Source organism: Schistocerca gregaria, chromosome 3 (genome assembly GCF_023897955.1).
Source record: "Schistocerca gregaria isolate iqSchGreg1 chromosome 3, iqSchGreg1.2, whole genome shotgun sequence".
Lineage (NCBI taxonomy): Eukaryota > Metazoa > Arthropoda > Insecta > Orthoptera > Acrididae > Schistocerca > Schistocerca gregaria.
The window spans coordinates 168288041-168314418 of record NC_064922.1 but is presented as its reverse complement, the minus strand read 5'-3'; the positions used below and the strand labels follow the sequence as shown (position 1 = coordinate 168314418).

General features: G+C 39.8%; 1 protein-coding gene across 4 annotated transcripts in view; it reads right to left on the bottom strand.

The window, feature by feature from the left end:
* Positions 1-15718: 15718 nt before the first annotated feature.
* LOC126355780 (phospholipase A1-like) overlaps positions 15719-26378 on the bottom strand; it is a 141104-nt gene continuing 130444 nt past the window's right edge. For all 4 annotated transcript variants that reach the window (XM_050006187.1, XM_050006186.1, XM_050006188.1 and 1 more), the window contains 2 exons: positions 17343-17493; positions 15719-16021 (listed from right to left, as the gene is read on the bottom strand). In XM_050006187.1, coding sequence (XP_049862144.1) covers positions 15937-16021; positions 17343-17493 — 236 coding nt within the window. In that variant the 3' untranslated portion in view covers positions 15719-15936. The remainder of the gene's footprint in view (positions 16022-17342; positions 17494-26378) is intronic.

Here is a 26378-nt window from a genome sequence, read left to right as displayed (position 1 = left end):
ATTTGAGCACTGATCTTTATCAAGGTATTATCAGCTACTGGAAAAATGAAAAGCAATGTGCACTGATAATGTGCTATCAAAATACTTTCACAATATCAATGGGTATGACTAAAAAATGAATAACTGACATGTTCTAGCATTGGACATATGCTCATATATGTGCACTACATATATCTTGTGCATAAGATTAAACAGCTAAAGAGACAAAGAAATGTAAAACTTGGTAAAAAAAAACAATGATTAATTTGTAACTTTGTAGGAAAGAGTTCTGTAACATTCTACTAAGTTTTTTTGTATTGTGTGCATATATACACTACTGGCCATGAAAATTGCTACACTAAGAAGAAATGCAGATGATAAATGGGTATTCACTGGACAAATATATTATACTAAATCTGACATTGCTTACATTTTCATGCAATTTGGGTGCATAGATCCTGAGAAATAAGTACCCAGAACAACCACCTCTGGCCGTAGTAACGGCCTTGAAAGGCACCACCCGTTCTCCACTTGTATATGAAGTGATTGGATTTTTGTATAGGCCTCTTAAAGTGTTCTCCTTCTTTCAATAAGCCCCACAGTTTTTCTCTGTTAACTTTATCTTTCTATATCAATGAAAGCTAAATGGGTCTCTTGATTAAATTCTGTGTGTTTTTCAACGATCTGTTTCATAACAAATACCACAGCTGTTGTCAGTTTTCCTCTAGGGAAACACAAATCCTGCACCCACTGCCAGTCCTTCTCTATAGAAATCCATCTGTTCTTCACTTAATAGCACACTTTTATTAGTTCCCATCTACGGCAGGATCTTAGCATAAGCCTTGCATGCTGCATGTTTACTTCTGACTCCTTTTTTAAGCAGTGACATAACTATTGCTTGTGCCATCCTCTTGGTGTGAAAATTATTTTGTGTTACATATTGAATATATTTAGTAGTCTTTAATGAAAAGAGAGTCCACCATAACTTAGGAGTTCTTTGCTTATGCTGTTTGTGCCTGTAGCTTTCCTGTTTCTCAAGGCCATCATAGTCTTTGCCACTGCTTCTGTGCATAAATTATCCACATCTAATGAGTCTATATATTTCATATCCCCATTTTCTGTCACCCTATCTGCACACTAAAGGGTTTTGTAGTGTTTGACCCTTTGCCATAATTCTAAATTATTTATTTGTGTTGTTCCTCTGTCTTTCCTGTTAACCATTTTCACTGTCTTACAGGTTAGTGCTTGTCTTTTTTTTTTTTTTTTTTTTTTTTTTTTTTTTTTACGCCATCTTCAATTATACTTATAAACCATTCCCAAGATTATTGGTGAGCACCTTCTACCACTGTCTGTGAATCTGATGATTTTATTTTGTTGGGTCATTAAGATAATCAAGATGGGCTTTATGTTTGAGCTTTATGGTCACGTCAAGATTTGGTGTCCAGACTTTGATGCCTCCTTTCTATCATATATTTTTCTTCTTATCCAGTGTTTCATCAGCAGCATTCATTATCATTTTTCTTACAGTGTTCCATTTCTGCTTTGTATCTTCTGCTGCTTTTGTCTGCTGCAGGTACCTATTTAGCCATTATTGATACAGATCTCTGATACTGTCTTCATTAAACAAAAACACTTTATTTTAAATGTTGTTAGGATAACTTCCTATAGCTGTTCCATTTTGTGAGCTTGTTTATTTGGAATATTACAAAAAAATAATCTGATCCCATGTTATATGCTACAAAAACAATGCTTTATCTAAATATTCCCTCTAGTTTGTTACTGATTATTACATAATTCGTGATAGACTATATTCCCTCTCTGGCCATACAAATTTGTGAATGCCTTTTTCCTGAAAGAATGTATTTCTCTTAAAAACACCAAAATCTCTTGAGGAAATTCTGTTGTAACTTGGACAAACAATGCAATCCAGAATGATAGTCCAACTTTATTAGACTGTGACATGTACGTCAATCACCATAACATACACTGAACACAATAAGATAAGGCAAATGTATGCAAGGAGTAATGACATGATAAATGAGAATGCATCTTCTGCCAGGATAGTGGCCACACCTTCAGCAAAGTCCAGACAGGCATGTGGGGGTTGGGGTTTGTTAGGTATTGGGAGCTCCAATGTTAGGCGGGCCATGGAGACCCTCAGGAACATAGCACCTAGGGCAGGGAAGAAGTCCAACGTTCACTCAGTGTGACAGCTGGGGGGCCTTGTCTGGAACGTGGAAGAGGCTCTTCTGGTGGCTATCGAGCATGCGGGGTGCAGCCAGCTGCAGATTGTTGCACATGTCGGCACCAACGATGCTTGTCATCGGAGCTCCGAGGAAATCCTTGGGTCCTTTCGATGGCTGGCTAAATTGGTGAAGGCAGCCTCCATCTCTCAAGCAGTGGAAGCCAAGCTGACGATCTGCAGCATTGTACCCAGGGTGGACCAGGGTTCCTCTTGTCTGGAGTCCAGTGGAGAATCTAAACCAGAGGCTACGTCGACTCTGTGATGAAAATGGTTGTAGATTCCTTGACCTACGCTATGGGGTGGAAGATTGTAGGGTACCCCTTGATAGATCAGGGATGCACTACACACAGGAAGTGGCTACATGGGTAGCACAGTACTTGTGGCATGCACATGGGGGTTATTTAGATTAGGTTCCTCCCCATGGGAAACAAACCGCTGGCCTGAGAAATTACCAGTTCTTGACACTGATGTGGGTGTGCCAACTGTAAAATTGTTAGTTTGCCTAAACAGGCCATCCCAAAGGATTTAAATATGCTTAATCTCTTGTTAGTAAATTTCCAAAGTGTCTGTAGTAAGATCCTCGAGTTAATCTCCAAAATAAACGAGTTAATCTCCAAAATAAACAGCAGCAATGCCAATATTGTATTAGGTACCGAAAGCTGGTTGAAACCAAATATAAAAAGCAGTGAAATTTTGAACTCGGATTGGACAATGTTTAGAAAGGATAGGACTGATGCTATGGGAGGTGGTGTGTTAATTGCAGTTAAAAGCTGTTTACACACAGTTGAGATCAATATTGGGTCAGACTGTGAAATACTCTGGATAAAGCTGTCAATTAGACAAGGATTGACCATTGTATTAGGATGTTTTTATAGGCCATCAACATCCGCAACAAACATTGCAGAATGTTTAAGGGGAAGTCTTGAGTACATAAGAAGCAAATATCCAAATTATCCATTAGTTATAGGTGGAGACTTTAATCTAACATCCATTGACTGGGAAAATTACACATTTATCACAGGGGGCAGAAGGAAAGATTCATGTGAAGTTATTCTAGGAGCACTCTCAACATACAACCTTGAGCAATTGGTTAGAAAACCAACTTGAGATGGGAACATATTTAATATCTTGGCGACAAGCAGACCTGATATTTTTGAGGAAGTTAATCTATAAGAAGGTATTAGCGACCATAATGTCATTGTGGCTTCCATGTCAGTAGAAGTTGCAAAAAAAAAACAAAGAAGCATCGTAGAGTTTTCTTGTTTGGGAAAGCAAATAAAAGTGTCATTAATGAATATCTTCATAGTCAGCTCCAAGCATTCACTGTGAGACACAAAGATATTCATCATCTTTGGTCAGAATTTAAAGATATTGTCCAACATGTGCTAGAGAAGTATGTGCCAAACAAAAGTATAGGGGAGGGAAAGGATCCTCCTTGGCACAACAAACATATTCCAAAGTTGCTGAGAAGGCAGGAATTTTACACAGCTGTTTTAAACATAGTAACTGCCCCACTCACAAACAGAAATTATGCGAAATGAAAGCAGCTGTCAGAAGGACAATGAGAGATTCTTTTAACGAATTTGAAAGCAATATTTTATCTGCAAAATCTAAAAATAACCCCCAAAAATTTTGGTTGCACTTAAAATCTATGAAAGCTACAAATAATTCAATACCTTCTCTTGCTGACAGTACAGGTAATGTAACTGATGATAAACAGAAGGCCGAAATTCTAAACCTAGCTTTCAAAAACTCGTTTACGATAGAGGACTGCAGCACCATTCCCTCTTTCAATTATTGAACAAACAAAAGGGATGTCTGACATAGTGTTTAGTGTATCTGGGATTGTAAAACAGTTAAGATCCTTAGACACTAGGAAGGCATCTGTCCCAGATGGTATCCCCGTAAGATTTTATGTTGACTATGCTACAAATATAGCACCATTCTTATCCATCATCTATCAGCGACCATTGGAACAGCGGAAAGTTCCACAGGACTGGAAGAAGGCCCAGGTCATAGCAATCTATAAAAAGGGTAGAAAATCAGATGCACATAATTACTGGCCAATTTCACTGACATCGATGTGTTGTAGAATCATGAAACATATTTTGTGTTCAGGCACAATGACCTTTCTAGAATCTGAGGAGCTCATCTGCAGAAACCAGCACAGTTTTAGGAAACAGCGGTCATGCGAGACATAGCTGGCCCTCTTTGTGCACGATATACAACAGGCTCCAGATACCCGCTCCCATGTTGATGCCATATTTCTCAACTTTCGAAAGCATTCGGCTCAGTTCTGCACTGTCACTTCCTACAAAAAGTGAGTGCTTACAGTCTATCTGATGACATATGCAGTTGGATAGAAAGTTTTCTGACAGACAGGGCACAGTATGTCATCCTGAACAGGGTGACTTCAACAGAAACAAACTTAACTTTGGGTGAGTCCCAGAGTAGCATAATAGGTCCTCTAGTTTTTACAATTTACATAAATGATCTGGTTGATGGTATTGACAGCAGTCTGAGACTGTTTGCCAATGATGCTGTAGTCTACAGGAAAGTAGTATCACATGAAAGTTGTGAACTAATCAATGAGGATTTGCAGAAAATAAATGCGTGGTGTAATGACTGGCAACTACCTCTCAAGTGTAACCTACTGTGTATAACAAGGCGAAAATCCCCATTAATGTATTGAGTACAAAATAAATGCTCAGTCTTTGGAAGTGGTAATGTCCGTCAAGTATCTGGGTGTGACTATTCGAAATGATCTCAAATGGAATGATCAGCTTACATAAGTAATGGGTAAGGTGAACTCTAGGTTGCGGTTTATTGGTAGAATCCTGAAGTGATGCAGTCCTTCAACAAAGGAAGTAGCTTACAATATGTTAGTTCATCCAGTCTTGGAGTATCAGACCAGTTGGGTCTTATTCAAGAGATTGAGCAGGTCCAAAGAAGAGCTGCAACATTCATGACTGATACATTTAGCCATCACGAGAGCATTACAAATCTCATAGAAAGTTCGAAGTGGGACACACTTGCAGACAGACAGCGCACTAAACAGAAGGGGCTGCTCACTAAATTCTGAAATCCGATCTTCACCAAGGATGTAGAGCATATATTATTACCACCAACATTCAAATCACGCAGTGATCACCATTCAAAGATAAGGGAAATAAGAACTTATACTGAGGTGTCCAGACAGTCGTTTTTCCCTCAGAACAGAGGGGGGAAAATATTACTTTGGTGCGAATTGTGTCCTCCTCCACGCACCGCTTGGTGGCTAGTGGAGTATATATGTAGATGTAGATGTAGAGTGCGAGCATAGCATGGTAGGGTTTAAATAGTCACTCACCCATGGTGAGCTCTATCAGAAGTTCACAGTACTGCTCTTTTGCAATGCACTCTTGCAGATGACAACACACTGGTAATGTGGCTTTCAAATGTGCGTGTATTATGTCATTCTTCTTCCCTTTGGGAACAGCTCAGATTTGTGAGATGTTCATGGAATCTCCCTCCATGAGACTCTGTCTGAGATGACATGCTGATACTGGGCTGTGTGGTTGGAAGTACGTATGGTGTGGGCAGCATCTTAGTCTGCCTTCTTGTGTCAACTCATACGGTAAGATGGGTGATGTCATAGTGAGCTCCAGGTCCACATAAGAGTTCTTTGCTTGGTGCTGATGGCAGAGGCAGAGGCGGGGAGACAGCTCTGTTGTGGGCAGAGGCTACATCAGTACCAGTAGCAGTATTGAAGAAACTGTGCCTGGTGATGGGGGACCCCTTGTATGTTCTGGCAGAGACCCAGCCATGTCATGTAATTCATCGTGCAAAGCAGACTGCCATGGCGATGTCTGTGTCCCAGCCAGGATTGTCCAGTTGTCCATGCACAGGTGCAACTGGTCATAATGATGCACACAGAGGCCTTCCTGTGTATGGACATCACAGAGATGGTGGCCGCAGCATCAGGCAATAAAAGCAAGAATCCAGTTTGGGTGATGACCAAACCCTCATGCCCAGACGGCCATCCCGGGCTGGAAAAGACACAATGGCTGCATGGGTAGGTGTCCCTGGCTGGGCTACTGGAGATGCAGGAGCATCTGTGATAGACACCCGGGAGCACTTCAGCGGGGCTGTTGTTGCCGAACAGTATAAACCAACTGGAAGACAGAAATTGATCCAAGTCAATATCAGATGGGGACCAAGTCACGTACTTTATGATTTTCTCTTTGAATTTTCTAACTAACTTTTTGGTCACATCATTGGACTGTGGATAGGAGGGCAAAAATGTGGTGAATCCTCTGGTCATTGAAGAAGGCGGCAAACTTCTGCTTCAGAAACAAGGACCTTTACCAAAGACCTATGTTGCCAGAAGTCTTCCGATGGAAAAATTTTGGACAGGGCTGCCATGTTGGCAGAGGCAAAAGGTGATAGGCAACAAACAACATATAGGAACAGACAGAATGCATCAGTTACTATTAGCCAGTGTGCATTAGGGAAACAGCCAGCAAAACCTATGTGAAGACACTAACAGGCATGTGAAGGCTGTGCCCATGGAGACAATGTTGCTCATGGGGTGGCTTACTGCGATGCCCATTGAGAACATGCTGTAACAAATCCAAATCCGACAAAAAGGCATGATGGCAGGCTGACACCTAGGTGTGTGACACATCCCTGCCTCCCCCCCCCCCCCCCCTACCCCCTCACCCCACGTGATCAATGAGTAGCAACTGCAGGAAGTCCAAATGGAGAGCTGAGGGAACCACTATGTGAGGATCTGAGTGGTCTGTATCAAATAGTAAAACACCACCAATGAAACAGAAATGATGCTGAAAAGTATAATAGTTATGGACAATTAAGATATCCATGATGGAGGAACCTCAGGGCAGCCACAATGTACACAACGTTTCACTTTCGAAAAAAGTTGGATAAGTAGCACTAGCTTGTGAGACACAAGTGCTGGTGATTGGAAAACCACCACCAGTTGGTTGAGCATATTCATCAAAGTGAAAACAGAGTAATTCCTCCCGATCTAAAAGTGGGTCCGGACTGAATGGAAGATGGGAGAGAGTGTCAGCATTTGTATGTTTAGCTGTGGGGCAGAACTGAATGACATAGTGGTACTAAGAGAGGAACAGTGTGAGGATTAACAGTAAACTGGCAATGGTGCATCAGAAACAAGCAAATTGACTCCCAGGAGAATGTTCATACGGTGACTGCAGCCATGTTAGTCACTTGTAGAGAAGTCTGCTGGAGCCTGTAATATTGAATCATGATGGAATTTTGTGTCCCATCATCAACATGAGGGTGTGAGTGTTATAGTAAACTGGCAGTGATGAATTGGAGACAAGCAACTTGACTCCCAGGAGAACATCCATAAGGTGACAGTAGCTGCGTTAGTCGCTTGGAGCAAAATTGACTGGAGCTTGTAATATTGAATCGTAATGTGATTTGTGTATTCCATCATCAATGTGAGGAAGTGAGTGTTACAGTAAACTGGAGGTGGTGCATAGGAAAAAAGCAACTTGACTCCCATGAGAACATCCATACGGAGACCGGGCTGCGTTATTCGCTTGGAGAGAAGTCAGCTGGAGTTTATAATAATGAATCGTGATGAAATTTATATGATCCTTTGTCTATGTGAGGGTGTGACTGTTAAAGTAAATTGGAAGTGGTGCAACGGAAACAAGCAAGTTCACTCACACGGAAAACGACCTTACAATGATCGTACCCAAATTAGACACTAGGAGAGAGGCCTAGTGGAACCTGTAGTATTGAATCACTACGCAATTTGTGTGTTGCATCACGAATATGAGGAGCTGAGCATTACAGTAAACTAGCAGTGGTGCAAAGGAAACAAGCAACTTGACTCCGAGGAGAACATTCATACGTTGAATGAAGCCATGTTGGTCGCTTGGAGAGAAGATGGCAGGAGAGTGTAATATTGAATTGCCACTCAACTTGTGTGTTCCATTATCAATGTGATGGTGAAATGGTTACAGGAATGTGGCAGTGGTGCATCAGAAACGAGCAATTTGACTCCCAGGAGAACCTCCATATGATGACCGTAGCCACATTAGTTGCTTGGAGAGATGGTTCAAATGGCTCTAAGCACTATGGGACTTAACATCTGATGTCATCAGTCACCCACTTGGAGAGTCGTCAGCTGAACCTTGTAATACTGAACCGCTAAGTAACTTGTGTGTTCAATTGTCAACATGAGGGTGTGAGGGATACAGTAAACTGACAATGGTGCATCAGAAACAAACATCTGGACTCCCTTGAGAACGTCTATATGTTGACATAGCCACATTAGTCGCTGGGAGAGAAGACAAATGGAGCCTGTAACATTGAATTGTGATGCAATTTGTATGATCCACCATCAATGTGAGGGTGTGAGGGTTACAGTAAACTGAAGTGGTGATTGGAAACAAGCAACTTGACTCTGAGAAGAATGTCGATACAGTGACAGTAACAACGTTATACGCTTGGACAAAAGTCGGCTGGAGACTGTAATATTCAATTGAGATGAAATTTGTGTGTTCAGTCATCAAGGTAAGGGTGTGACAGGTACAGTAAACTGGCAGTGGTGCATCAGAAACAAGTGACTTGACTTTTAGGAGAACAAACATATGGAAACCGCAGCTGCCTTACTCCCTAGGAGAGAAGTCGGCTGGAGACTATAATATTGAATTGCGACCCAATTTTTGTGTTGCATTGTTAATGATGGGGTACAAGGGTTACAGTGAAGTGGCACTGGTGCATCGGAAACAAGCCACTTGACTCCCAGCATAACATCCACATGGTGACTAACGCCACATTAGTCGCTTGGAGAGAAGTCAGCTGGAGCCTGTAATATCAAACTGTGACACAATGTGAGGGTGTGTGGGTTACAGTGCAGTGGTGCATCAGAAACAGTGAACTGGACTCCCAGGAGAAGGGTCATACGACGACTGAAGCCACGTTAGTAGGCACTTGGATAGGAGTAAGATGAAGCCTGCTACATTGATCGCGGCACAATTGGTGTGTTCCATTGTCAATGTGAGGGTGCGAGAATGACGTTAAACTGGCAGAGGTGTAACAGACACGAGCAACTTGACTCCAAAGAGAACGTTGATATGGTGACAGTAGCTGTGTTATTCGCTTGGACTGAATTCGACTGGAACCTGTAATATTGAATCACGATGCAATTTGTGTGTTCAGTCGTCAAGGTGAGGGTGCGACGGTTACAGAAAACTGGCAGTGGTGCAACAATAACAAGCAACTTGGCTCTTAGGAGTACGACCATAAGGAAACCATAGCTATGTTACTCCCTGGGAAGGAAGGAAGCTCAAGAATATAATATTGAATTGAGACACAATTTTGTTGTTGCATCATCAATGAGAGGGTACAAGGGTTAGAGTGAAGTGGCACTGGTGCATCGGAAACAAGCCACTTGACTCCCAGGAGAATGTACACACAGTGATTAACGCCACATTAGACACTTGGAGAGAAGTCAGCTGGAGCCTGTAATACTGAATCATGAAACAATTTGTTTGTTACATTGTCAATGTGAGGGTGTGAGGATCACAGTAAACTGGCAGTGGTGTAATGGAAACAAGCAACTTGATTCTTAGGAGTACTACCATAAGGAAACCATAGTCATATTACTCCGTAGGAGGGAAGTAAGCTGGAGAATATAATATTGAATCGAGACGCATTTTTTGTGTTGAATCGTCAATGTGAGGATGTGTGGGTTACAGTAAAATGGCAGAGGTGCATCCGAATGATTCAACAGGACTCCAAGGAGAACGGCCTTACCCAACTGAAGCTATGTTAGTCTTTTGGATAGGAGTAGGATGAAGCTTGCAATATTGAATCGCAACACAATTTGTGTGTTCCATCCTCAATGTGAGGGTGCAAGGATTACAATAACCTGGCTGTGATGTAACAAAAACAGGCAACTTGACTCTGAGAATAACATCGATACAGTGACAGTAGCTGCGGTAATCACTTGGAGAGAAATAGGCTGGGGCCTGTAATATTGAATTGCAATGAAATTTGCGTGTTCCATCATCAATGTGAGGGTGCGAGGATTACAGTAAAGTGGCAGTGGTGTAACAGAAACAGGCAATTTGACTCAAAGGAGAACATCAACACCACGACACTAACTGTGGTATTCGCTTGGAGAGGTGTCGGCTGGAGCCTGTAATATTGTATCACTACGAAACATGTGTGTTCTGTTGTCAAAGTGAGGGTGCGATGGTTACATTAACCTGGCAGTGGTGTGACAGAAACAAGTAACTTGACTCTGCAGAGATCCTCCATATGGAGACAGTAGCTGTGTTATTCACTTGGAGTGTTGTTGGCTGGAGCCTGTCATGTTGGATTGTGATGAATCTTGTGTGTTCCATCGTGAGGGTGAAGGCGCAGAGTGCATGTTTTCGTATTTTATGATCTGATTATAAACTCACTGCATTCTTTCTCTTTTTTATGTGAAGTTTTATGAATAGGATGAGGATATTGTTAGCTGTTAATGATTATTGTAACATGTTTGCAGAATATTGTGGCTGAGTGGCACTATTGGGAAAAACATTAAATCTGCGTGTTCCATGTTGAGCACTAACTTATGGGAAATATTGATGATAGCTTCCCATTATGAGACCTATAGTATTTGTTGTGCAAACCAGAAACCATTTGGACCACAATGTAGTCACATTTCACCCTTGTTAATTTTTATTTGCCTTTCTTTTAACTAATTAATTTACATGCAAAACTAAGTGATGTACGTGAGCAGTATTATTCCAAGAGGTAATTTATAATGGTTTTTAAATGAATAGGTACGTCTTATCTTTTGCTTTTCTGAGATTTTCACTACTATTTTGTTGTATTGGCCATTTCGAATGATGTATCCAAGTTGAGGTAGTGACAGCACATCAGACGCTCTGACTACTTTATGCTACAATTTTTCCAATTGAAACTATTGAGTAATTTTGACCTAGGTGAAATATTTCACAGACTTCTTCTCCTACTGTGTGTTCATTTACATTCCAGTATGTCATTTTTTGAAGGATGATTGCTCTATGAAGTAATTTAAGGTACTTTAAAGCAATAAGGTAGCATCTTGGTATTAGATATTCATGGGTTTTGATGTGTAGCCTTTGTTATCCCCTGAATTCATCCATAATTCCAGCATTTCACAAGAAAACTTTTGTACCTCACCTTTTAATATGAGTTAGTGTGTTTAAAGATTTTCGTATGATTTATGGAACATTATCTCTTTAGCTTGCTAACTGAATCCTCCATTCAACTGAAATGTGTTAATATTTTGTAGCCTGTGAAACTTTGTGCAACTATTACCCGTAACTAATATGTGGAGGATATAGCACAATTTTACATTTTTTATCACTCTTTTTAAATGTACTTCACCCAGTTCTTACCCAAGTCAGATGTTAACGATTACATTAAGCTGATTTATTATGTTTTTTACCCAAATACTTTGATTATCCTAGAACTGAGCATTCTGTCATGTTGTTGATGCATTTTATTTTTGGTATTAGCAATGAGATTAATATTTGCCAAATAATACAAACAATGCCTGTAAATCATTAAAAGATCAGTGCTGATTCAATTCAGCTGCCATCTACTCCCTATGGCAAGGAGTTTGTACTACAACAGCAGATTAATAACAGATTTTTTTTCCCCTGGACCTAACAGAAACCAAAATAGTTCATCCCTCTTTTGTGAAGCTTTCTGGTATGATTTTAGCATCATATATTTTAAGATCTGATTATATGGACAGTGATGATTTCAACCATTACAGGAGATATTGTATTGTAATTTGAATAGTTAATATTTTACTATTTTCTTAACTCATGAAATCTGATAAACTTGACTATATGTTAGTCCCCTTCCACTTATACTAGATGAAATATTGTAACAGATCCCTCCCATAGTATTAAGGCCCCTACTAGGGTAAACTGTCTTTCTGGGGAGTGTCTGACGCCATTTTGTAAACAATATTTGTCACCACTTCTCTGGAAGGGGAAAGGAATGTACAGAGTAGCAGCCAGTCAAATAATATTTTAAGGAAATTGATTAAAAAATTTACTTCAAAGGCCCAGTGAAATCTTTACAAGTCTTCTCCCAGAGTAATTTACGCTGTACCTATGCGACACAAGTTGCCTGCATTTCAGAACCGAGGCAGTTCTGTCGAGTTAAAGCTGCTGACAAGAGACACTCTGAGACCTCTGCTGAAAGTGCTAGTGAATTCACGTCATTGGTTTTAGCCAAAGCATGCATGGGATACAGGCCATGTCTGTGGATGCTGGAGTGTTCTGCAGTGCAGAACACAGTTGCTTTTCTATCCTGTAATCCAGACCTCAAGCAGAACAGATGTCTTTTCAGAAGTCAGAGCCTCTGGCTCTGCTTTTCACGACCGGCCACCAATGTAAGTTAACATGAACCGCTTCCCCTTCTGTTGCCCATTTCAATTAATAGTTCGACCTCATAGTCTGGCCTAAACCTGGTTACTTCCAACCCTAGGCGCGCCCCTTGTACACCGTACATTGAAATATATCCTCTTTATTGTACCTAATTTCCTGTTTTGTCATTTAATGGCAGCCCTGGATGCCCACTCTCAAATCCTGGCTGCTCGACCTCCTGAATACTGTCACGACGAGGCATATGTAACAACCTTCTCCCCTCTTCCCTGCCTGTATACAGTAACAATGGTGATCAGAAGTGGGATCATATACATTAACTTTGGTGTCAGGAGTGTTATCATTAACAGAAGCATATCCACATATTCATCATTTGTGTATGCCATACATATGCCACACTGTGACATAGATATTTACAATGAGAAAATTTAATTTGTGTACGCATGTACATTGGAGTCTGTCATGGGTGCATTACTCCACTCGCAACTGGTCCCTGTCTGGTGGACAGCGCATACAAACACACCGTCTGTCCTGCGTGCTGTTCCACCTAACACACATTACCCCTCTGACAGATATTGTTCTGCATGAGTCATCACGACACTGCTAATTATGAAATGCTCAGTTCGAATTACACTGTTTCACGAACAGTAATAGACGTGATGTTTCCAAAATCCCATTGACGGAATAATGATAATAATAATAATAATAATAATAATAATAATAATAATAATAATAATAATGCACTGAGATATGTACTAAACAGCATGTGGTTATCAGACTCATTGCTGAAAGGCATAATTAGTGGGACCACAGTGATAAGACATACAAATAGTACCCGAGTTTGGACATTGTTCGCAAAGTACGTTGGTAGTCCTACTGGCAGCATAAGGCCATAAAGAAATGTAAAGGACCTGAACGAGGTGACAATAATAGTTGGTACTAATCTATGGGACCATTAGAGGAGGGTACAAAGAATACAGGTTTTGCATCTTGTAGATGAAGTGGTGAGAATAAATTCACACCCATGATGTGGAAAGGACTTCTTTCAAAGCTGACCAATCTTCCATTTCTATGACTCTAGTACATAAGTGCAAATGTTTTCTACAGGACCCATTGCAATTGCTGTTGATAATTAAGATGCCAGATAGAGTACCACATGGACTACATTTACCAAATAAAAAACATATGCCTCAATGCAGGATTGAACCATCAACCTCCTGTGTGCTAACTGAAAACTCTATCCATGCACCACCTGTACAAAATGACTAATATGTGCTGACAGATGTAGTTACCATACATGCGGTTACAGTGTTGCCTGATTGCCACTCTTTAACGTCCTTTTGCTGCTGGATGTACTTGCTGGATGATATTTTGAGAGAGACATTTTTTTATCGCTGGCATGTGAGAAGTTGGGCCGCGAAGCCCGAGTGCACAAATTTCACTTCACCCTACAACACTATTATCTAGAAGGCATGCATATAAAATGCTGCATAATGTATGGAAATTATCTTCATAACAAACTTATCTTTATTAAATGGATCAGCAGAGCATTAGGTTCCTGAAGATATTGCATGGACGCAGGTCCCTATTTCAAAAATCTTTAAACAATAAAGGGCGTAACAACATCTGGTATCCTGCAATTTAAATGTTCATCAAACTCATATAAGGTTCTTTCTCATATTTATTGCAGTTCTATTATAATCAGAGATGCTCCATGACAGTACCACAACAACTTGATATAATCTCTGATCCTCAAACTTATTACTCAAAGTAATTGCAAATTTTCTTTTTTAACTTCTGGATGTACTACAACACTGATTTTATTCTCTCCTTTTGCTTTCTTTAAAAATGGTGAGTAGCATCTTGCCACAGCTTGATGTATCTTCTCAAGTGTTATGACTGTCAAGTTGGCAATAACTTGGCCCAGAATTACAAATTTTGCAACTTTTTTGCATGTGAGTGTACCTCCTGACTAAAAAGACCTGTCTACAGATACACTGGAGGCTACATCATAGTTGTAGAAGAGAAGCAGCAACTCACCTTTTAATACTGGTGTTTGTTTACATTGTAACTCACATGATAACTGATTATGTACCACAAAATTTTTCAAGTGCCTACAATTATTGTTAATAAAACAAAATGTCAAAATTACACAGAGACAGAATTACTGGACAATAGTTTTCTTCAAAACGTGAAATTCTTAGTACTGCCTACTTAAGGTAGATAATAATGACCCAAAATTTTGCAGCTGTTGCCTCTTAAGAAAGGAAAGAGTGGTTTGTCAAGGAAAGCTGCAGACAGGCATGATTGAAAGACACTCATATATAGCTTTCAGCTACAGCCTTCATCAGTAGACACACACACACACACACACACACACACACACACACACACACACACACACACACACACACACACACACACACCACCCAAAAGCAAGCACATCTCACATGCTTGTGTGTTCATGTGCATGCGGGTGTCTCTCTCTTTACTGACAAAAGATATGGCATAAAGCTAAATGAGAGTTTTTTAATCATGCCTATCTAGAACTTGACATGTCTTCTTTATGGTAAATAGCAATCTAACTTTTTTGCAATGCTGATATTCCTAGCTGAAGTTTCCATTGTTTGATTTGTCAAAGGAAGTTAGAGAGCAGGAGAAAGCTACTCAGAACCTGACTGAAGTGACAAGAGTAGGAAGAGATGAAAAAGAAAGTGTCAAAGAGAGTAGGATATAAAAAATAGTACACCATTAAGTTCAATTCCAAAATGACAGAAGGCACAGTGTGAGACGTAAATATTTTATATAACATGATGCATAATAAAATCTGAAAAGAATAATGCAGTTAAGTAACAGGAAGAAAATGGAAAAGGAGGAGGAGGAAAACATAGTGAAAACTAAAAATTAAGTTAATGGACTGAGGTACAACAAGTTTCCATCTCCAAACAAAGCTTATCTCTGATCACTACATTATGAAATTTTTAAAATATTTAAACTGAATTTTCTGTCCACGTAATTTTAAACTGCAATTTCTGTCCAACTCATTTTAGGATATAACTCTATTTCAAAGAATATTCAATTTTTTTAAAAAATACTGTATTTCTCCTGAATACATACTTTTTGTTTGTCATACATAATTTGTAGGAACAGAAGTTTTTCCACAAAAGTTTATTAGTTTAGGTTACTCTACATGTTTGACAGTATTTTATGCAATAAACTGTATATCCAGCAACAATCTCTAACACTCAAGTGTTGCAGCAACTACTTTTCCTGCTCATTCTATAATGTCTCTCTTCTTCACATAACCTGTGGACATCCTTGCACACCAAGCCCATATGGTGATGAACTGGCAGTACTCAAGTAGTATACTCCTGTCGTAGTGCTGCAACAATAGATGTTTTCCAACTAGTACCATGTACACAAGAAGATTGACATTCAGAGTTCTCATGATCTGTACACACACACACACACACACACACACACACACACACAACTGGACGGACAATGAAAGAGAAAGAAATAAACAGAAGAGTAAAACTGTCCTGGGGAACTCTGGTTACCTAAATGGAGATTTTAAAACTCTGCTTCCAGTGTGTCTGAAATGAAATTTACAACCAGGGTGCATTATCAATTTTGACTTACAGCACTGAGAAAGGGATTTTTTCAAGTTACTTTATTTAGTTAGTTAGTTACTTGTTCTACAGATCAAATTCAAGACAAATGTTATGATGTGAAATGTGTAGTTAGAAAGAAAAAAAAAAAAAAAAAAAAAAAAAAATCTGTAAAAATGACTTATTACTTCTATTCAACAATTCTCCTATGGTATAAAAGGAGTTGTTACGAGAAAAATACTTACTCTAAATTTCAAAACACTCCTGCCATTTGTCAGAACTTTTAGAACATTGTTTGCCAGTTTTTAGTTTCTGTATTTATGCTTGGATTGACTACAATACTAGTGTCATTTGCAAAAATAATTAATTCTACTTCTTGTATATTAGATGGAAGATCATTTACATGTTTAGGAAAACAAGAACAATCTTCACAAAGATTTAAAGTCACTTTGGTCCAAGAAGGTGTCACCTTCAATAACTTGCCAGCAGCCATAAAAAGTTTAACTACCAATAATATTCAGTTCAGAGGAGTCTGAAGGATTTTTGGTGACCAACTCCTTGTACTCCACTGATGAATTTCTTAGTAGAACCAACTGGTATGTGTGTATGTGTGTGTGTGTGTGTGTGTGTGTGTGTGTGTGTGTGTGTGTGTGTGTGTGTGTGTGTGTGCGTGTGTGTGTGTGTTTTATTAATAATGTCAAATAATGCAGGTATTACCACAATCTGATTTCAGTACAAATTAAGTGCAGTAATGCAATCACTGTAAATAGGTGTTGTCAAATAATTTTTCTGTTTGGTATTTATTACCTTTACGCATAAATTTTTCTTTTACTCTTCCCACATCCATAACAATCCTTTAACTTGGGATCTGTGAAAGATACATTAGCACATTTGTTTTTCGTTGTGAATATTTATTTTTTATCTAGCTTTTCTGACATGTTCTGCAACCTGAAAGGTCACCTCACCATGGATCAATTGGAATGAAAAGTACATCTAATGTAACCTAATCTAAACTTAATTTCATGTTCATGTGCGTGTGTGTGTGTGTGTTTGTGTGTGTGTGTGCGTGTATGCACAAATGTGATGTTCTACCTGGGGTCAGCATGCGCTCCCATGACAGCCGACGGTTTTCCATTACAGTTGGTACATGTGTCCCAACTGTCACACTGGAAACCAATGAAGGCTGAAGCAGATGTGACAGATTCAGCAAAATACAGTGTAGACCTCCCATGTGAACAGGCTCCTGTAAGAAAATGAATAATTTAGTAACAATATATACCAAACACCTGGCACTGTAGATGTAATAAAAAGTATGAATTAGCATTTTTCTCCTTGTTGAATACATGAACAGAACAAGAAAGGGAGCAGTTGAATTTGGTTCAAAACAGTTTGCAGAATGTACTGTGACTTTCATGAAAAGAGACAGGGAGAGTGCAAGGAAGAATATGAAGTAAAAGAGAATGGATACACATAATTAAGGGACAATATCTTACTCAAAAACAGAACTAATGAAACAGGCCTCAGTTCTCTTGCAAAATCATTAAGAACTATGCAAATATGGTTGTCATGTTATGGGTTGTGGGATTTAGACTGCTCATTTTCACATATGTGTTTTGTGTGTCCTGCTAGCTCAGCAGTAGTGTAATTAAAGTTTTCCTGTGGTCTCAAAATACCAAGATAACTCTATAAATGTTATTGTTTTTTTTCCATCTTCAGGAGGATGAGTCAGTTGTTACTTGAAAAAAAAAAAAACACAGTTGTGTTTGTTCTCAACTGTTATGTATTGGATGATACAACAGTTTGAGAATTTGAGTTTTACAGTGCCCCACAGAATTGAATAAAATGTTTCAAGGATAACCGCACAAAACATAGTACTGATCTAGCAAATTTGTGGAGATCATTGTTCCTAAGTTTTTTACTGCTTTGCCATTGCAATTTTTAAATGTGACTCAGTTACTGAATACAATTCTGAAGGCAGATTATAATTACATATTTCCAAAATCTAGGTCAAGTCGAACAAGGTGCACCTCTTACTTTATTTCTAGTGTTCTTTTTTCCATTTTCTTGTAATGATTCTTGGATTGTACTGAGGCATAAAAACTTGGTACATTGCACCACTTCCAAGTTATACAGCATTTAAATTACCCAATCAGGTTGTTTCATGCTCAGAGTCAAATAGCCTGTGAGGAGTGGTGTTGACAAACATATTTTGCATGTGGTTTTCTTGAGATGAACAAGAAAGCAGTACAAAAACAAACATCGAAAAATGTTTAGATGGCAGTGGGGCCTGATCCTAGCCCAACGGGCCAACAATTTCATGCATTACCATCTGCACTGTGGCAACATCCAACTTGTGTGATACCAGTCTGAGTAGTGAACCTTTATCAGCTTGTCATTTGATCATAATCAGGAATCATAATTACACAATCAATCTTTGTCAGAAGAGTTTGTTTAGGCCGGGCTCACAGTGGCACTGACAGTGGTCATCAGACTGGATCACCAGAGGTCACCCAATAGCATCAGCCAACAGCGTGGTAACGGTGCATATGATATTCTTCATCAGTCCGTGACAGGGTCAAGGAGGTTAGGCTAGAATCCATTCTACACTCCTGGAAATTGAAATAAGAACACCGTGAATTCATTGTCCCAGGAAGGGGGAAACTTTATTGACACATTCCTGGGGTCAGATACATCATATGATCAAACTGACAGAACCACAGGCACATAGACACAGGCAACAGAGCATGCACAATGTCGGCACTAGTACAGTGTATATCCACCTTTCGCAGCAATGCAGGCTGCTATTCTCCCATGGAGACGATCGTAGAGATGCTGGATGTAGTCCTGTGGAACGGCTTGCCATGCCATTTCCACCTGGCGCCTCATTTGGACCAGCGTTTGTGCTGGACGTGCAGACCGCGTGAGACAACGCTTCATCCAGTGCCAAACATGCTCAATGGGGGACAGATCCGGAGATCTTGCTGGCCAGGGTAGTTGACTTACACCTTCTAGAGCACGTTGGGTGGCACGGGATACATGCGGACGTGCATTGTCCTGTTGGAACAGCAAGTTCCCTTGCCGGTCTAGGAATGGTAGAACGATGGGTTCGATGACGGTTTGGATGTACTGTGCACTATTCAGTGTCCCCTCGACGATCACCAGAAGTGTACGGCCAGTGTAGGAGATCGCTCCCCACACCATGATGCCGGGTGTTGGCCCTGTGTGCCTCGGTCGTATGCAGTCCTGATTGTGGCGCTCACCTGCACGGCACCAAACACGCATACGACCATCACTGGCACCAAGGCAGAAGCGATTCTCATCGCTGAAGATGACACGTCTCCATTCGTCCCTCCATTCACGCCTGTCGCGACACCACTGGAGGCGGGCTGCACTATGTTGGGGCGTGAGCGGAAGACGGCCTAACGGTGTGCGGGACTGTAGCCCAGCTTCATGGAGACGGTTGCGAATGGTCCTCGCCGATACCCCAGGAGCAACAGTGTCCCTAATTTGCTGGGAAGTGGCGGTTCGGTCCCCTACGGCACTGCGTAGGATCCTACGGTCTTGGCGTGCATCTGTGCGTCGCTGCGGTCCGGTCCCAGGTCGACGGGCACGTGCACCTTCCGCCGACCACTGGCGACAACATCGATGTACTGTGGAGACCTCACGCCCCACGTGTTGAGCAATTCGGCGGTACGTCCACCCGGCCTCCCGCATGCCCACTATACGCCCTCGCTCAAAGTCCGTCCACTGCACGTACGGTTCACGTCCACGCTGTCGCGGCATGTTACCAGTGTTAAAGACTGCGATGGAGCTCCGTATGCCACGGCAAACTAGCTGACACTGACGGCGGCGGTGCACAAATGCTGCGCAGCTAGCGCCATTCGACAGGGTGTCTGCTGTGCCGTGCATGTGATCATTGCTTGTACAGCCCTCTCGCAGTGTCCGGAGCAAGTATGGTGGGTCTGACACACCGGTGTCAATGTGTTCTTTTTTTTCCATTTCCGGGAGTGTATATATGAAGTAGGTTAGATTTTAACCACGAAGGGTGTGATGGATACCACAACATCCCTGTGCTTGGAGATGAGTGCTGCAATGTGGCATTTGCTATTCAAAAGATACCAAATGCAAGTAAACAAGTATATCTGCCCTGGAAAAACATGGCAAGTGCTGTACACACTGCCATCAGTTACTGGAGTTATCAGTCAAGTTTTATGAATATATGAAATGAAGACGAAAACACCATGCCACAAAAGTTGGAAATGCTTTAATTTTATGACACCTCTTTCCTTTTCCCACCAATGATTAATGTCAGTAGCAGCCAGCACCTTTGAATTCAACAAGCCATTCTTCATGTTTTTCACATTTTTATGTGTATATTATGAAAATATGCAGTTTCAGTTATATGCCACATTAAGGATCTCTCTAAAATATATTGTTCTGAGTACAGTTTATTATGCTACAGTTGTAGGATGTGAACATTGGTGTTTTACCAGTGAGGTTATGAGCACTAAGTGGTTGAGTTACATGATAAAGTAGATGTTGCTTCTGTTATGTGAAACATGGATAAAATCTGTCTGTGAGTAACTAACTATTATTTATTTAAAGAAAGACATAATCATGGTTCTGCAGCAAATTATTTTGTTATAAAAATGGTGAAAATTAATACAATATTGGCACAATATGCAGATAATCAGAATCTAGTGCTGGAAACTTCAATGCTATTTCAACACTTTCTGGTAGCAGTATTATTTCAGAGTGAGTGTAGCTTTTAATAAAGGTCATCATCTATATCACAGTGTCTTTTTAGTGCACTTGCACAATGCTTAGCTTCAAAATTCACTATGGAATAAATTTAACATTTCATAGTATTTGTGGTGCAAGTGTGAAGATATTAGCTTTTTAATTAGTCTTTTGGGAATCATATATAGCATCCAACAAATCACACAAAAACTTTTAAATTATACTTTTGAGAACATGGTATAGCAAGGAACAGGCATGAATACTGGAAATATGTAATAGCCAAATGTCAAATACTGACATGTCATGTCTAGTTCTACTTGAGCCAGACTGTATCTTTAGTGTGAATATTTGATTATTTAATTGACCCTGACTCACATCTGTACAAGCACTGAAAAGTAGCTTTCATTATCCAAAAGTGTTTCACATAAGAGTCTTCGGCTTTACATGCTCAAGATGATTAGTGGTGACTTTGAAAAGTAAGATTAGAAACACTACATTTTGCTGAATTTATATGAAGTTGTACAGACATACATTAATTAACCTTCAATACTGTGATTTAGCATATGTGTGAAAGATAAACAAAAGTTTAAAATAAGACAACTTGAAATGGTAAAGCACTGGAAATTGAACACATGAAACATCACATTCGCAAATTACTTCATGTAATAGAATCACCACTACTGTCATAAAAATGCCAGTAAGTAGTAATAATAATTTGTAGACAGCTAATGTCCACCTACCACAGCCAAAAAAGTGACCCATTACTGTAACTTTAAGCATACGTTATGAAATCCTTCTCACTTGAATTAATTAATTTTTTAAATTTATAATTTACACCTAAAATATCAAATAAAAATTTCGTCTACTTGTTGTTTCCAATAAACTTGTGATTTCAGTACATAGAATCCAAACTATATCTTGATTGTGATACTTTTATCCTCAGAATGCCAGAAACTCACTCTTTCTTGGATTAAACTTACCAGTTTCTCACAGCCCATATATGAGTATGTCTGTCAATTTGACCAAAGAAAACAAACTGATTTGAATTTCACCAATTGTCATCCAAAATCTACACATTCAAGTGATGAGATGAGCTACAGTGGCATGCTGGGTTTGAAAAGATCACCTGTCTTCAGCTGATGTTGGCCATCAGCTGAATCCACTGATACTGGTGCCACTCTGACCGCAGCTTTAGCTGCAAAGGTACATGGAAGGATGTACATCAAAGAACAATAGAGGCAGGCTTGACACTCACAGAGTGGTAACAAGGCGTATCGTCCACACTCCTTTGAGAAATACACCAATATGCATTTAGCAAATGGTGCTACATATCAAAATGTACCTGAGGAAATCAACATTTACAATACAAGATTTCCCAACCACATTATTCTGTGTGCAAATACTTTCATAGTAAATGACAGATAGTTATGGGAAATTGGAAATTTTTCTGTAATCAAGGTTGATGTTGGACGAGAGCACTACATACGGAACATTCAATTAGAAGAAAATGTTCTAGATATGATTGCTGCAACCCTAGTACCAGCTTGAGGGCCACTGGTAATGCTTTGGGTCTATTTAACGTTATTCCGACATTCTTAAAGTATGCCCGCAAATTACACATGGTAAAATGTATCTGTTTGTTTGTCACTACAGGTTTTGTGCACTGTAGTATTGGATGTCCTACATGATGCAAACTGATTTCAGTACCACCTCCAGAAGGTGCATGATGTAGTGGAAGAGGACTTTCCCTCTCACTACCAATATTCCATGTGGTACTTGAATCAGTGTTATGGCAGTGGTGTACATGTGCTGCTTTTAACCCGCCCATGCTTGCCTGGTGGCCAGGAGGGCAGGCCTCTGCGCGTTGTCAACAGAATGGGCAGGCTGCTTCACTCTCAGCCAAGCCAAGCAGAAACCAACCCAGGCAGGCTGCAGGAAACTTGCTTGTCTGACCATATTACTGCTGAGCTGCGCTACCCAGCCGTTTAGTCTGCGCGTGTCATTGTCGTATTATGAACATTAATTAAAAGTTTTTATTTTACCTGAGCACCAAAAGAGAAACCCCAACATTATATAATTATATATATTAATTTCAGCTCAAAAAATATTGGGTTTTATTTGTACATTCTTCCTTTACAAGTATATTTCAGGCTTATTATCTATATAAATAAAAATGAATTGCCAAATGTGTTGATAAGGGTAAAACTCGAGAACGGCTGGATCAAATCGTCTTTTTTTTTTATTTTTATTTTTATTTTATTTTTTTTAATCGTAATTCTCAGGACAAGGTTTCTTTGAAATAAAATTTTGGAAAATCGACCGAAAAATTGGAAAATTTGAGAAAAACTGAAAGTGCATTTTCATTGTGTCTGTGTGTTTGTATTGCATACAATCTTGACGAAATTTTGCACACTATACCTTGAAACAAAGAGGAAGGTCACAGTCTATATAAAATTTCGTAGGGTGCATGGCAGAGGTTACTTTACCTAACGGAATTCGACAAATTGTACGTTTTTATTCCTATCTTGATGAAATTTCTCACACTTGATATTCAAAGCATGATGAGGGCGCTGTCTGCTTAAAATTCTTAATGGTGCATGGCAGAGGGTTCTTTACTTACACACTTCTAAACCAACCTATAGGTTTATTCGGATCCTGAAGAAATTTTGCACACTTGACCATCAAGAGGAATACCACTGTCTACATAATATTTCGGACAGTGCATGGAATAGTGTATCTTACAAAAGATTTTGACATAATTTGCGGCCTCATAAACACATGAAAATGTTTCCCATGTGGCACTTAAGCTCTGTTTCATTCAAAAGGTTCAAATGGCTCTGAGCACTATGTGACTTAACTTCTGAGGTCATCATTCGCCTAGAACTTAGAACTAATTAAACCTAACTAACCTAAGGACATCACACACAGCCATGCCCGAGGCAGGATTTGAACCTGCGACAGTAGCAGTCGCTCGGTTCCAGACTGTAGCGTCTAGAACCCCACGGCCACTCCGGCCGGCTCTCTGTTTCGTTACCAGCATGTCTTCGCCAGTTGTCAATTTTTTTCAATCTCACTAAAGTTCGGCCTATTCATTGCGCTGTCCCCAGAGTTGCGATAAATGAATTGCGGGCTAACTACCTGGCTACTCTAGTCACGGTAGCTTGACTGCGCAACCTGTTGTCAGGGGCAGCAAGCTGAGCGGGTCCCGTGTGGCTTGGCAGGCCTGCTGGAACCCAGGTAGCCCGGGCTTGCGGGAGCCCAAGTCGGCCGCATTACCCACTATGCCTCAGTACACGCGCACTCTTGTGTTTACGTCGCGGCAGGCTGACCTGCATGAATGGTTGCAGAGGAGCTAGGTGCAAGCAGGCTGCAAGGGGAATTTGAACACCTCTATGTTACGGACAGATGAGGCATGCTTCACCAGAGAAGGAACATTCAACACTGAAAACAGTCACATTTGGATGGATGCAACTCAGCATGGCACTTATATTATGCCCTATCAGCATAAGTTTAGGATAAATATTTGAGTCGATATCATAGGCAAATGTTTGGTGGGTCCTGTCCTACTCACTCCCCATTTAAATGGGCAGACATATTTACCATGACATGAAAATGTCCTTCTGCTGTATTTAGAAGACATTCCTCTGGCAGTCCATTTTTCCTTATTTCAAAGATAAAGAGACAAAAATTAACATTACAGTGTAGAAAATATTCAAAGGAAAGAGTAGAACATAGACTTTTTCCCAATTTGACTTTAGATAAGGTTAGCATTATACTAAAATATCATCATGCATTGTACACATTTAGTCAAGGTTCTATAACGTGTTGTATCTTGTCATGGGAAAAATAACTGCAAAAAGAGAAGAAGAAGTCAAGATTTTGTAGCAAATGAAGTCATACTAACATTAAGTTCCTCTTTTCCTGACAACTTTTGGGATTTCAGACCATTACATTAAACGCTGTTCTCATTTTCTTTCCCACCTTCCTCTACTGGGAAATTAAAACTGTTATCCACTGTAAAGTAACACACTCGAAACCAGAAGGGAGGGTACTCATCCAAAGTAGCGTACTGTGTCCTCCCAACCAGGAAATCCTCAGTCCAATCAGAAAATTTTGTTAATAAATTTTGTTGCTTTTTAAATGTCAAAACAATACTGCACCCACACAACAGACTTAATCCACAATTCACAAAATGTCATGTGAGAAAAGCACAAATTGTGTTTCCAGTGATTACCAATGTTTACATAGTCCATTTTTGTTGGCTTGGGGAGGTCATTTTGTTTGAGGTAGCACATTAAGTTCAGAATATGTTCTAAGATTTAGAACAGCTGAAGATTAATGAGATTTGATCATAATTTTATAATTTTGTGGATACTTTCTGCTGCCCTTCTTGCAGATGGCTGTGACCTGAGCTTTCATCCATCACTGGCCACAGTTTCTTGTTTAAGGAATCTGTGATATATTATGATTAAAATAGGAGCTTTCTCAGCTGCAAATGCTTATAGTATCTTAGGGGGATCACCTTGGGCTCTGAAGTATTGTGTAATATGAGTATTTTCAACTGATTCTAATATCTACATCACTCGACTTTTCAGTGATGCAAGAATTTAACTGGGGCAGTACTCTGTATCTTCCTTTTAATGGAACTGTTGATAAATGGGTGCAGTACTTCTGCTTTTGCTTTGTTACTTCAATTATGGCTGCTCTGTGTCTGGACAAGAACTTTGCTACCACTGACAACCTTTACACATTATCAAAATTTCTTGGAGGTTTGTGAGAGATCTTTTGATAAATGCTGTGCACCCTTTTCTGTGCTAAAGACAGCATTAACATTGTCTTTAGCACAGAAATGGGTGCACAATGCTGCAACAAAAATTTTTGACCACTTATCCAGTGATATAAAATGTCTAACAGACAGCAAGATAAAATTTGAAAATAAATTGAAAAAGTTTCTCCTTGACAACTCCTTCTATTCCATAGAAGAATTGCTATGTTTGTAATGTGTAAAAGGTGGTGGGTAGGAATTGCTAACTCAATCTGTATAACTGGTTCTCATTTTGGGGAGGGGGGAATTATTATATGGTGATGTTGAGAGTACAAATAGATGTACAAATTAATTTGCAATGTGAATGTAAAATGACTTGTTCCACATCACGGCGATTTATCGTGCAAAATAATCCATGGCATGAAAGTAACTAACTGTACAGTAGTCATTGTAGGCTTCATGTATTCCCTATTTGACAGCTTAATACACTGCATGCAGCTTCTTCCAGTTACGGCCCTATGCTTTGTGGTTATACCTATTATTCATTAGTTCTTTTACCAGCCATCAAGACACACAAGTATTAAAACACATTTCAATGAAATCACTAGATACTGTACGAAAAT